Genomic DNA, 13,308 nt, shown 5'->3' with positions numbered 1-13,308 from the left:
CAGATTGCATAGCATGTTGGTGCTGTATTTATGATGAATATCCCTGATAATATTGTTATGACTTTGGAGGGGGGAAGGCTGTATGCCTGCCCCCCTTTTTAATTCCTGGATGCAGCACGGATTCATTTCATGGAAAAGTAATGGCTCTTTAAGTATGGACCATTAAGGTAACAAAGGAAGTGGCACTGTGCCAGATAGTGTATGGGTGCCTCCCCCCAACTTGCTGGTAGTTAGAAATTCAAAGGCCAGAGTTGAGAGCTGAGTGTGTGTAAGGCAGCAGGCTGGGAAGGCAGAGGCAGTGTTATGCCTGATTTGTGTTTGAATCCAAGGCTGTGGCTATGGAAAAAGCAATACCCTGTTGTGGTGCTGATGCTGTGAGGCCCTCCATCCAGTGGCGTAGCGTGGGTTGTCAGCACCCGGGGCAAGGCAAGTAATTTGCGCCCCCTAACCCGTGGATTTTAGCACTCGGGCAGAGAGCTGCGAGTGCGAGCGTGCCCCCCCAGATGTTGCACCCGGTGCGGCCGCCCCCCCTGCACCCACCACGCTACGCCACTGCCTCCATCGTAGTTCAGTTTGTTTGTGTGTGTATATATATATATATATATATATATATATATATATATATCTGTAAATCAACAATATATCGTAAAGACATCACAGTCTCCACTGTCCTTTTCACTGCTCAGATGGGGGGGGGGGGACTGGAATAATATCTTAAGCTTCTTATGCCTCCTTCAGATAAACTACAAAAACATCTTATGTATGTGTATTTTTTCCAAATATTTGAGGGGGAAAATAATTTTTAAAACCCTTAGAACCCCTCTCCCCGCAGTAACCTACTTCCATCTACTGTACAATCCTATGCATGCTCATGTTTTCAATGAGGTGTCCACCCTAGTAAGTGTGCTTAAGATTGTAGCCCAATCCTAAGACATGTCTGCTCTGACTTAAGTCCCGTGGAGTTCAATGGGACTTACACCCAAGTAAATGGGTGTAGGATTGAAATTTAAGGTGATAATCCTACATATACTTAACTGGGAGTGAATCCTGTTGAACTCAGTTGGACTTCTGAACAGACGTGCATCAGATTGTGTTAATCTTAGGTTATTAGCTGAAGATATGCATCTTTAGATAATTGTGTAACCATGGCATATTCCTCAGAGTGTTTAATTCTGCCCAGCATTTCAAAGGATCCAATATATATACAAATAAATGGCAAAATTTTGTTATTGGGGTAGCCTCTTTATGTTCTTAAATTAGCCTTTGCTTTGTATAAATTTGATAAAAGATTTTGACTCTTTCTTCTTTTGTATATGTAGGCACAAAGGCAGTTCTTATAGTGTCTCTCTTGAAGGTGATTGTTTAGTTTATTAACCTCCATTCCCTTTTTCAAAGTTATTACAGATATATGAATAGAAGCTGTGACCAAACTATACGCCCCACGTTTATTAATATTTCCATTCAATGCACTGAATGGAAGTCGAAGGAAGCAGTCTACAATGGAGAAAAAGGAGAAATTTCTGTAATGAACATAAAAGGCATTATTTACCAGTTAATTTGCATGCAATTATTTGTTGTCTGATACTACACAAAGACTAGATGCAGGAATGGCACCCTGCTACCAGGCTTCTTCATGTTAATCTTTGAACCTCATGGGAAGAAGTACTAACTTTCCCGTATGTCTCACAATATCCCTCCTCTATTCATTCATCTGCTCTTCCTACTCCATTATCATTCTCCTTTTAAAAACACTTTTAGACTAATTCTGTGCATCTCTGATAACTATGGTCACCAACAAGGGAGAGGGGAAATGGAATTTTGCAGCTGGCCCCCTGAACAGAAACCAGCACATACACTGCAAGTACAAACGTCTCATATATCTCTGTAACATCCGATGTGGAACTATTTCATATTCCCCATCATGTGCAGTTATGAGTGGCTTGTGCTTCCTGTTCTACCTGTATTGCTTATGATCAAAGTGATTCCAGGCATTCTGTTCACATCATGTCCCACATAGTACTCTGAAAAACTGTACTAATTTTTATTTTCCTTTGTAACTCAGTGCCAGAACTCACCATGAACGCCTCCCTTTGTTCTCTTATAATGACAATGGCGCCCACCTGAGAGGTGCCAGAACTGAGTTCCGGTGAGTTCCAGCTGAAAGAAAGACCTGTTGCAACTCATTTGGAGATCTCTGGATGCTGATGACTACATATGACAAGTGGGGTCCTATCAGGACCAGATTTGGGTTTGAGGCCCTATGCTACTGAAGGTAATGGGGCCCTTTACATGTCCAGCTGTCCTTTGTCAACAACAAACTATGGTAATTTATGGACCTAATAGGTATCTAAAGCCAGTTGCACATATCAAAATATGTATTTTATTAAAGTAATTGTTGAACTGAAATACAATTAAGAAGAAGTATATTAATGTTGTTGTTGTTTAGTCGTTTAGTCGTGTCCGACTCTTTGTGACCCCATGGACCAGAGCACGCCAGGCACTTCTGTCTTCCACTGCCTCCCGCAGTTTGGTCAAACTCATGCTGGTAGCTTCGAGAACACTATCCAACCATCTCATCCTCTGTCGTTCCCTTCTCCTTGTGCCCTCCATCTTTCCCAACATCAGAGTCTTTTCCAGGGAGTGTTCTCTTCTCATGAGGGGGCCAAAGTATTGGAGTCTCAGCTTCAGGACCTGTCCTTCCAGCGAGCACTCAGGGCTGATTTCCTTAAGAATGGATAGGTTTGATCTTCTTGCAGTCCATGGGACTCTCAAGAGTCTCCTCCACCAACATAATTCAAAAGCATCAATTCTTTGGCGGTCAGCCTTCTTTATGGTCCAGCTCTCACTTCCATACATCACTACTGGGAAAACCCTAGCTTTTACTATACGGACCTTTGTTGGCAAGGTGATGTCTCTGCTTTTTAAGATGCTGTCTAGGTTTGTCATTGCTTTTCTCCCAAGAAGCAGGCGTCTTTTAATTTTGTGGCTGCTGTCACCATCTGCAGTGATCATGGAGCCAAAGAAAGTAAAATCTCACTGCCTCCATTTCCCCCCCTTCTATTTGCCAGGAGGTGATGGGACCAGTGGCCATGATCTTCCTTTTTTTGATGTTGAGCTTCAGACCATATTTTGTGCTCTCCTCTTTCACCCTCATTAAAAGGTTATTTAATTCCTCCTCACTTTCTGCCATCAATGTTGTGTCATCTGCATATCTGAGGTTGTTGATATTTCTTCCGGCAATCTTAATTCCGGCTAGGGATTCATCCAGCCCAGCCTTTCGCATGATGAATTCTGCATATAAGTTAAATAAGCAGGGAGACTATATATTATAGTACGGGATATTAATAGTGAAATACAATTAAGAAGTATATTAATAGTGAAATACAATTAAGAAAAAGTATATTTTTTGGGGGGCCCCAAGAGAGTGGGGCCCTAAGCTATAGCTTGTTTAGCTTATACATAAATCCAGCACTGGGTCCTATAGCAAAATGTTTCAGTGTTGAGTGCTTCTTTTCAGGTACTAGCTAGCCACACAATTCCATTCCCTCCCTAGGGTTTCCTTCACCACAGTAGTAAGTCAGCATTCAGGACCTATAAGCAGGCTCAGTTCTTATTAGCCTGTTTGAGCGTTTGCCATTGCCTCTTCCCACATTTTGGTTTTTCTCCCAGCCACATTGATGTCTATGGGCTGCTCTCTTTTCTAACCTTGGGGACATTTTAAAACAGTGTGAAGTAGAAAATGATCTATCCAGATGATGAGATGTTTCTTTCTATCCCTTTTGATGTCTCTGTGTTGTTTCCTCCCTTTCCAGCCACTCCACTCCATCCCCGCCTCCTGCCCACTTTTTTGTTTTTCAATTAAGTTTCTCAAAATTCTTGGTTTTCATTGGACTCTTTTCCGCTTATGTCCTCTTAAAGTTTTTTTTTAAAAAAATAACTTCTGCAATCCTTGGGTTACTCTGAGTCTGGTGACTGTTCTCTCTTGTGTGCAGTATTGGCTATACAAGCACAAGCAAGGAATTTTTTTGAATTGGTATTAAAAAGAATATTTATTTTTATATATTAAGGATATTTCCAACCCACCCTTTCACATAATGGATCCCAGGATGGAGCACATTACATGATTATAAAACACAATCCAAAATGTGATGAAAATACATTACTGCTGAAAAGCCATCCTTATGGTTGCCTATAATTAAAAATATATAACAGAATGAGCTCTGCAAGAGAGGATAAAATTAATTTAAAAATGGTTTCTTCAGCTATGTTCGAAGCAAGAGGAAGAACAAGCAAGTGATAGGTCCTCTGGGTGGAGAAGACGGAGAAATGTTATTAGGCGACAGAGAGAAGGGGAACTGCTCAACATATACTTTGGAAGACATTCTACATTTGTAGGGCAGCCACTGAGAATACTTCATTAGGCATTTTTCTGTTCATGTTTGGAACTGTTAATATTTATAACTAGGAAGTGTTCTATAGGACAAAAATATTGTCTTGTATTATCCCTGTGGAACAATAGGGAGACACTACAGAGGCCACTAAAGATAGCTTATACGGTACAGCACTACATTCTACAATTTCACTACTTGTTGTTGTTGCTGTTTAGTCGTTTAGTCGTGTCCGACTCTTCGTGACCCCATGGACCAGAGCACGCCAGGCACTTCTGTGTTCCACTGCCTCCTGCAGTTTAGTCAAACTCATGCTGATAGCTTTGAGAACACTATCCAACCATCTCGTCCTCTGTCGTCCCCTTCTCCTTGTGCCCTCCATCTTTCCCAACATCAGGGTCTTTTCCAGGGAGTCTTCTCTTCTCATGAGGTGGCCAAAGTATTGGAGCCTCAGCTTCAGCATCTGTCCTTCCAGTGAGCACTCAGGGCTGATTTCCTTCAGAATGGATAGGTTTGATCTTCTTGCAGTCCATGGGACTCTCAAGAGTCTCCTCCAGCACCATAATTCAAAAGCATCAATTCTTCAGTGATTAGCCTTCTTTATGGTCCCGCTCTCATTTCCATACTACTCATTTCACTACTACCACCTCGTAATTCCTCATTCTTGTACTACATTGAACAGTTTCATTACTGCTAGTTTTCACAATGATTCCATATGATCAATGGACTACAATTTCATTTTCTGTTCTCTAGACAAATATTCTAAATATGCTGTTTACAGAGAGAAAACTGTAAATAAATTAATAGGAAAGGACTAGAGATTAAACCTTGAAGGTTATGTAACTGAATAATATATTACAGTCTTCTCTTTCTTAAAGTTACCACCTGAGGTTAAAAAACACTACTGATTCAAAATGTCAATACCAATATAAGAAGCTATTACCTCTGTGCGGGTGCAAACAGCATTTTAATGGACGTGTTAAGGTTCCAGAATCAATATTGGCAAGTAATTATCTGTGGCAGGATGAGTAGCATTCAGTGTGTTGTTTTTTGTTTTTGAAAGTTCGGAATTGCTTACACACCAGATCCTGAACTGTATTATAACTTTAAAAATCCATTTCTTTTGCACTTCTGAAGATATATTCCAACAACAATGACAAAAACCCTTAAGGGAGATCCACAAGAAGGCCCGATGTTTGTATCCTCATGCATAAGTAAATCCAGAGGACATACAAGCCCCTAGAACTAGGAGAACTACAGGAGTGAAAAGGGCCTCAACATGTGAGTCAGTGATAAGTAGTGGGGGAAAGTAGGGAGGGGAGCATGGGCATGGCTAGGATTTTTGTTATGGGGGCAGGCCTTTTGTTTTGGGAGGAGCAGAACCTCAGTTAGCTATGCATTTTTTTATTAATGGGGGGGGGCAGCTGCCCTTCCATGTCCCTCCTTGGCTACGCCCATGGAGGGAAGAGCAATGGAAGCAGAAAGTGAATGGGTCAATTGTAGGGAAGGTAAAGAAAATACTACAGGGTGTCATTGTTTTAATTAGGAGATTTAAAGGCTAAGGCCTGAGCCAGTTGCGACATTATGAATTCAGGGTATGCTCATGAAACAATATAAGGTCAAGGTTTTAGACTTGAAGTTACTCCAAAGACAACAATATAATTACTGCATATTTTAAATTTATAGTAAAGAGAAGAACAGCCATCATCTGAACTTGGTTGTATACTGCTGGTACTCTAAACTAAGAATTAAATGTAGAAGCTGAAATAATTGGAACGGTTCATTTTTGAGCACCAACACATACTGTATAGGCAGTATTGAAGTAAATGAGAGCCGGTACAGACTGAAGCAATAAAAGCTTTGCACAGGTTGGACAAGTGACTTAGGATATGTCTACAGAGAGCTTCCATATTTAAAGGAATTTCCTTAATCTTTGAAGTATTGAAATAACAGTCATGATTTTATACACACAGATGGAGGGCCTGTATTTTGCAAAAAATACACTTGGGGGTTGTGTACAGTGTTTCTCTGTTTCTACGCAGGCTGTACAGATTAACCTTCAGGAACAGTTTGTATTTCTTTTAATTTTGTTAAAAAGGAAGAAATATTGAGGAGTTTTCTTTTGACAATAACAAACAGGAACACAATTGCTGGAAAAAGATTTGCCCTGCTACTTTCTACAATATCACTGTTCTATTGACATAAAATAGAATTTCAGTAACTAGAAATATGCTGTGGATTGAGATGCACTATTTATTTTAGGTAGGTACACACTGCATTGTTACATGTCTACCAAAATAGTATTAGCTAAAAATGCAACAAGACTTATATTTAGAATTTCCCCTACAGTAATTGCCAATCTCAAAACATCAAACAATTATGATCACATCTCTGATTGGTTCTTTAATGTAGTTCAGGGCTGCAGAAAATATTACAATCCCCACAGTTGACAATCTCCACTGACGTGTGGTTTAGCCTGTGCAGCAATGAAAGGAACAAAGTTATCTTCACTTTGCTTGCTGATCCACTCCAACAACTCTGATTTTGTCTTCTTCCATGCCCTGCTGGTTTCTCTGTAGATTGCATTTTTCAGCAGGAATAGAAGAGAAACAATTTTACAGAAAGGAAGGAGTAAGACACTGTATCCTGGGTAGACCATGTGCAGAGCTGGGTCCAATTACATAGAGCGAAGAGACATGTATCCTCTTGTATGTTTGTTAGGAGTTAATGTCTGACAGCATTCAAAGGAAAACAGAACAAGCGAAACAAAGTTTGCTACCAGACTGCCAGTATTCTGCAAGCAGGATTCAGCTGCACACCAGAAATTTAGTTTGCACAATAAAAGTGAATTGAATGCTTTACTGCAACAAATCAAGGTTTTAAACATTGACATTTTTTGTTTAGGAAAGTGATGCGGAAATGCACCAAAAAGTGTGTGATAAATGATTGATTAATGGGAATACATAAAACTTCTGCACAAGATATCAGAATGAATGCTCATTGTTGTATAACCTCTCTGCAATAAATCAGAATAAATGCTCAATATATACCACACATTGCATAACATCCAAGTATGCTTTGTGCAAGCAAATTAGGATAAATGCTTGATAAAATGGGTTGTCTGGAGGAGCCCAAATTCTGTTTCAATTAATGAACTGTCCTTTTGTTTCCACTGATGATACAAAAGAGTACAAATTGTATTAAAATGAGGATCCATTGTTTCCATACAAATCAATTTGTAGGGTAACATGAGTTGCATATTCATATTTTTGGAAGGAAATTCAACTTGAAATTTAGCCTATGGGTGATATCCAACTAAGTCATACCCACTGAAATTAATGGAGTTCAGTACTGAAGTTCATTGATTTTAATGGGTCTGCTCTCAATATAACTACCACTGAATATCACCACAGAAATTCTATTCATGTATAGGCAGCATTCTCACATGTCAAACTTTATTTATCATTGATTGGTTAAAAACATGGAATGTAGAAAAAGCAAGTGTCTTTGAAACTTCTTCACGTGTTAAATTGCTGTTACAATAGCCTGTTGTATTAATTACTAGATAAACTGGGCCCCAAATTTATCCTCATGATAGTTGCATATGGTGGTAGTTCTGGTGTGGTGGACAAAGAGCTGTGAGAAGAAGCTAGTTTTGGTAGCAGCACCATTAACAAAGTACAGTTCCCAGGATTCTTTGGGGGAAAGTGATGTAAGATTGCTTTTAATGTATGGTGTGGATGATCTATTGAGGGCAGCTTAATTTCTGCCATGTGTCAAGGGTGGCAAAGTATCCCACAAAGCCTAACAGTGCAGACACTGAAAAGTATCCTATGTGTTCTTGCCTATGCAGTTAAAACACCTAGCTGAGCCACCACAGTTAGATACAGTAGGAGGGTTTCATTTAGAGACGTGTGTGTGACTTTTATTATATTTACACTTTAATTAAAAAATAATTCAGGGAAAGTTTGTGTTTAGGAAGGGGAAAAGATCCAGATCTTGAGTCAGGAAAAAAGTTCACAAATTGGCGGGAAAAGAAGTAGCCTTGCTCATGTGTTGTGAAAAATGCGACGTTATTTCAACAGTTGGAGCATTTAGACTCCTTCACAACAAGGAGTTAATATCTGTATCTCTGGAGCTCCGATTGTCTGAAATTGGAAGTGCGACTGGGAAGCTCAGGTAGCATATTCTTCGTTTCTATTTATTCACCTACAGCCCTAAGCGTTGCTGTTTAAGGGTGGCACCTAGTAAGTCCTAAACAAGGAACAGCGGACTTTAGCTGGGCACACACAACCTGTTGCCCGGACTGCTATTATGGGATACAAAACAACAGGCTTGTTCGAAATAAAGAGTTCCCTCTCTTCCTCTTCTCCCGTTTCCAAACACGGGGCAACGAGCCGTCTGCCCAGTCTGCCTGCTGGGCTTAACTGAAAGGGTGGGGGACACACACACAGCGCTCTTCCCCACCCAGTCGGGGGAGGCGAGCCACCTTGTGTTGCGTTGCGCCGCGTCGCGCGCCTGCCCGCGCGCCTCCCGCTCTCCGCTGCCGGCCGGTGGCGCTGCTGAGCAGAGCCGGGCACTTGCGGCGGGCGCCTGCCTGCCTGCCTCGCCTCGCCTTGCCCTCCCGCTCCCTTGCACCCCCTCCGCCCCCCTCCGGCAGGCGGGCGGGCTGTGCGCGCGGCGAACATGGCGGCGGCGGCCGAGGCGGTGGGGCGGGACACTCTACCTGAGCACTGGTCCTATGGCGTCTGTGGAGACGGCCGCGTCTTCTTCATCGAGTAAGGCGCCGGGCGGCGGGAAAAGGAGGTGGCGGTGCGTGGGTGGGGGCGAGGGCCGGTAGCCTTGCCGCTTATTCCGCTCCTTTCTTTCCTCCCCCCCCCCCCTTCACGACGGGCTCTAGTACTAACAGGTGCATGTTTGCCGCTTCTCCCTCCTTAGCGACCTGACCCGCTCAACTACTTGGCTGCATCCTCGCACCGGGGAGCCCGTCAACTCAGGCCACATGATCCGCTCAGGTGGGTGCCCTAAACTCCCCCTCGCCCTCCCCAACTACACTTTCCCGCTAGGGCACTTGTGGTGCGGTGGGGGCGGGAAAGGGAGGCTGAATGGGACTTTTCTGCTCCCCCCCCTTCGCCCCGCGCTCGTGTTTGCCTTTCTCTCTCTCTCTCACGGGGGGTGGCGGAGGGGGGGGGGAAGGATAACGACCTTTGTGTGACTGGGATTTACGCTCGCCTATCTCCAGGGCACTGAGATCTCGCTTCCCTTGTCTTTCTCTCACTGCCACTTTCTCTCTCTCTCTCTCTCTCTCTCTCTCTCTTTCTCCCCCCTCCTGCTTTTGTTCTTTTTTTTCAGATCTTCCCCGTGGATGGGAGGAGGGATTCTCGGAAGAAGGAGCCAGTTACTTCATTGAGTGAGTATTTCCCACTCTCGAGATATACTCGCCTACTTAACCCGGGGTGTGTGTGTGAGAGAAAAAGAATTAATCTTCCGTATCAGAAAATGGGATACCATTATTGTCTCCCCCCCACTTTGCTTTCCCCCTTCCCCTGGAATCAATATCACCTTATTTTGGGTCCCGTATAACTGAAGTAAAGGAGACGTGTTTGTGTGAGAGAGAGCATGAATTCTGATACTCTCTGCTGATTTTTTTTTTTTTAAATCAGTGGTTATAATAGTGCTTTATATTGCCGTACTTTGGTGTTCTCTTGACACTTCCGTTGTCTGGCAAGAGCAACAGGCTTTTACCTTTGTAGCTTGTTTATATTGCTTCTGGATTTCGTGCTGTAGTGAACGGTTGACTGAATGTCAGCCAAACTTGGCTGAATGTGTTACTAACACACTGGCTGGAACCTGTTGCCTGCTGCTGAATTGAAGTGTAGCGATGAGGTTGTTTATAAGGCAGGCTAGCAGTGTTCAGTATGTGAAAGATTGTCACGTTTTTCTGCAAAAAAGAAGTTTAGAGTTTAGATCAAATTAATGGTCACAAATCTGTTGAAGCATGGAATGGGTCATCTTATATATCACAAGTTACATATTGAAAATACAAACAGCACTGCAAAAAACATAGAGAACGTCATTTATAAAACACTGGTGGTGAATTAAAAATGATTTAATTTGAACAGTAGTCTGTTTTAGATTATAGTTTTCTTTAATGTTCTTAATTTTTCTGTTGCAAAAGGGGAGGCTGTTGTCTTAACATGGGGCAACATTTTGCAAGATAGATTTTTCTTATTCATGCCTTTTGATTATCCCATTGCTACTGTTGTATTTGAATAAAAGAGGAATGTTGCTATAGATCAGTAATAAGTAATGCCTAATCTGATACTATACTGGATTGGATCTGTGGAATTCTTTTGGTTCATAACCTTTGATGAACACTGACATCTGATATTTTAGGATCCAGCCTGTTCTTGTGATTGTAATGTGTTTTAAACAGGTTTTACTGTTGTATCTTAAATTATTGTGACCCATTTTGGGATGAAGGATGAGTAATAAATAAAACTAATAAATTTATACATATTGCAAGAGAGTAGAAAGATAGATTTTTGCATGACTAAAATACTTTAAAAGTTGTCTTACAATATTACTTGTAGGAAATAATTCTTGCCTGAGCACTTAGTTTATCGTGGTTGGAATGTCACCACAAGAAAACTGCATTCACTTTGAACAGTATAGGTGGTGCAGAATTACAATGGCTTTGTGCACCTGTTCAGTATGTACTACTTAAAAGACGTGATCATATTCCCAGGAGCTGTAAAAGAAGATAGTCTGGGGACATTTTAAGAATACATTGATGCCCAAAACAATGGAAGCTGTTTTAGAATGCAGTGTAAGTGGAATTTTGGGGGTGTTGAAGGAATACCAAGAATATGGACAATTTTAAAAAACTGGCTGTCATTTCTCCACCTCCTTAGCATATTCCATTCAGATATTACATACATATGATCTGTTGTGCAGGAAGGAACATGGTAAATTGAAGAGTTTGATCTGGATGGACTAAAGGGAAGATGGGTGGTATTGGCAAATAATACAAGTTACAACCAAATGTAAAGGCTTTACATGATATATACTTCTATTTTTTTCTGATTGCGCTTATATTGAACAATTTCTAGGTTTTTTATAAAAAAAACTGCCAGACAAAGTAAACATTTTTAATGGACTATGTGTCACATGCAGAACCAATTACAGAAATAACGAAAATACATCAAATAATTTTAAATCTAACTTTATTTCTGGAAGGCCAGCTGTGGTAAAGAGTTACTTTTACAAACTTCAGCTGGTTTGCTAGTTATACCCTTTCCAGGGGAATAAAGAGTTTGAAAGAATACATACTAATTTCTTGTTTAGACTACTGCAGTGTGATTTATATGGGGCGGTCATTGAAATGTGACTGCCCAACTGAGTAATCGGGAAAGCGGTTGCCCAGTTATGAATCAATAATGCAAAATTTAGATAACACGTTGCATCTGAAGTAAGCGACAGTGACTAACAGTTTCCCAATGAAAATCCTTGTCATTACATATTTTACAGGGCTGTTTATTTGTATAGATTTCACAATTTTATACAGTGGTACCCCGCAAGACGAATGCCTCGCAAGACGGAAAACCCGCAAGACGAAAGGGTTTTCTGTTTTGGAGGCGCTTCGCAAGACGAATTTCCCTATGGGCTTGCATCGCAAGACGAAAGCCCATAGGGAAATGCTGGCGGTCGGGAGCAAAGACTTTTGCCCACAGCCGGCCTTCAGAAGAGGACCTCTTCTGAAGGCCGGCGGGGGGCAAAAGTCTTTGCTCCCCCCCCCTGCCTTCCCCCCGCCTGCCCCGGCGATCTTAAAATGCTGGCGGGCGGGAGCGAAGCGTTCGCTGCCGACCCCCAACATTTTGAAATCTCCCCGTGTCCCGGGAAGGTTTTAAAATGCTGGGGGTCGGCAGCGAACGCTTCGCTCCCGCCCGCCAGCATTTTAAGATCGCCGGGGCAGGCGGGGGGAAGGCAGGGGGGGTCTTCCCGCCCCCCTCCCCGCTTCGGAACAGCGGGCTAAGCGGGACCTCCCGCCGGGCATGCGAGGCTTGCCGACATCTGCCTGAAGCAGGGGGCGGGCTCCGCAGCTCACCCCCTGCTTCGGGATGCAGGCTGCCGCCCCAAGCCTTGCGCGCGAGGCTTGCCGACATCTGCCTGAAGCAGGGGGCGGGCTCCGCAGCTCACCCCCTGCTTCGGGATGCAGACTGCCGCCCCAAGCCTTGCGCGCGAGGCTTGCCGGCATCTCCCCCAAGCAGGGGGCGGGCTCCGCAGCTCACCCCCTGCTTCGGGATGCAGGCTGCCGCCCCAAGCCTTGCGCGCAAGGCTTGCCGACATCTGCCTGAAGCAGGGGGCGGGCTCCGCAGCTCACCCCCTGCTTCGGGATGCAGGCTGCCGCCCCAAGCCTTGCGCGCAAGGCTTGCCGACATCTGCCTGAAGCAGGGGGCGGGCTCCGCAGCTCACCCCCTGCTTCGGGATGCAGGCTGCCGCCCCAAGCCTTGCGCGCAAGGCTTGCCGGCATCTCCCCCAAGCAGGGGGCGGGCTCCGCAGCTCACCCCCTGCTTCGGGATGCAGGCTGCCGCCCCAAGCCTTGCGCGCGAGGCTTGCCGACATCTGCCTGAAGCAGGGGGCGGGCTCCGCAGCTCACCCCCTGCTTCGGGATGCAGGCTGCCGCCCCAAGCCTTGCGCGCTAGGCTTGACGGCATCTCCGCCAAGCAGGGGGCGGGCTCCGCAGCTCACCCCCTGCTGCGGGATGCAGGCTGCCGCCCCAAGCCTTGCGCGCGAGGCTTGCCGACATCTGCCTGAAGCAGGGGGCGGGCTCCGCAGCTCACCCCCTGCTTCGGGATGCAGGCTGCCGCCCCAAGCCTTGCGCGCAAGGCTTGCCGACATCTGCCTGAAGCAGGGGGCG

The 13,308-nt window shown here is 44.0% G+C and overlaps 1 protein-coding gene and 1 long non-coding RNA gene across 15 annotated transcripts in view; one reads left to right on the top strand and one right to left on the bottom strand.

Moving 5' to 3' along the window:
* Window positions 1–6,299: 6,299 nt before the first annotated feature.
* Window positions 6,300–9,252, bottom strand: LOC308592924. The gene is made up of 2 exons (XR_014010658.1): window positions 9,115–9,252; window positions 6,300–6,961 (listed from the first exon to the last, which is right to left on the bottom strand). It is a non-coding gene; the product is annotated as an uncharacterized lncRNA (long non-coding RNA).
* Window positions 9,022–13,308, top strand: part of PLEKHA7 (pleckstrin homology domain containing A7) — a 165,891-nt gene continuing 161,604 nt past the window's right edge. For 11 of the 14 annotated variants that reach the window (XM_081204567.1, XM_081204563.1, XM_081204556.1 and 8 more), the window contains exons 1-3: window positions 9,023–9,166; window positions 9,327–9,403; window positions 9,741–9,798. In XM_081204567.1, the coding sequence (XP_081060693.1) occupies window positions 9,075–9,166; window positions 9,327–9,403; window positions 9,741–9,798 (227 nt within the window). In that variant the 5' untranslated portion in view covers window positions 9,023–9,074. Of the gene's footprint in view, window positions 9,167–9,326; window positions 9,404–9,740; window positions 9,799–13,308 lie in introns of all 14 variants that reach the window. The other 3 variants (XM_081204557.1, XM_081204554.1, XM_081204560.1) reach the window with 2 other exon arrangements.

This window comes from Podarcis bocagei (genome assembly GCF_964188305.1).
Source record: "Podarcis bocagei genome assembly, chromosome: 1".
In the NCBI taxonomy this organism is placed as follows: domain Eukaryota; kingdom Metazoa; phylum Chordata; class Lepidosauria; order Squamata; family Lacertidae; genus Podarcis; species Podarcis bocagei.
Note: the sequence above shows the minus strand (reverse complement) of the source record. Positions and strands in the feature narration are given on the sequence as shown.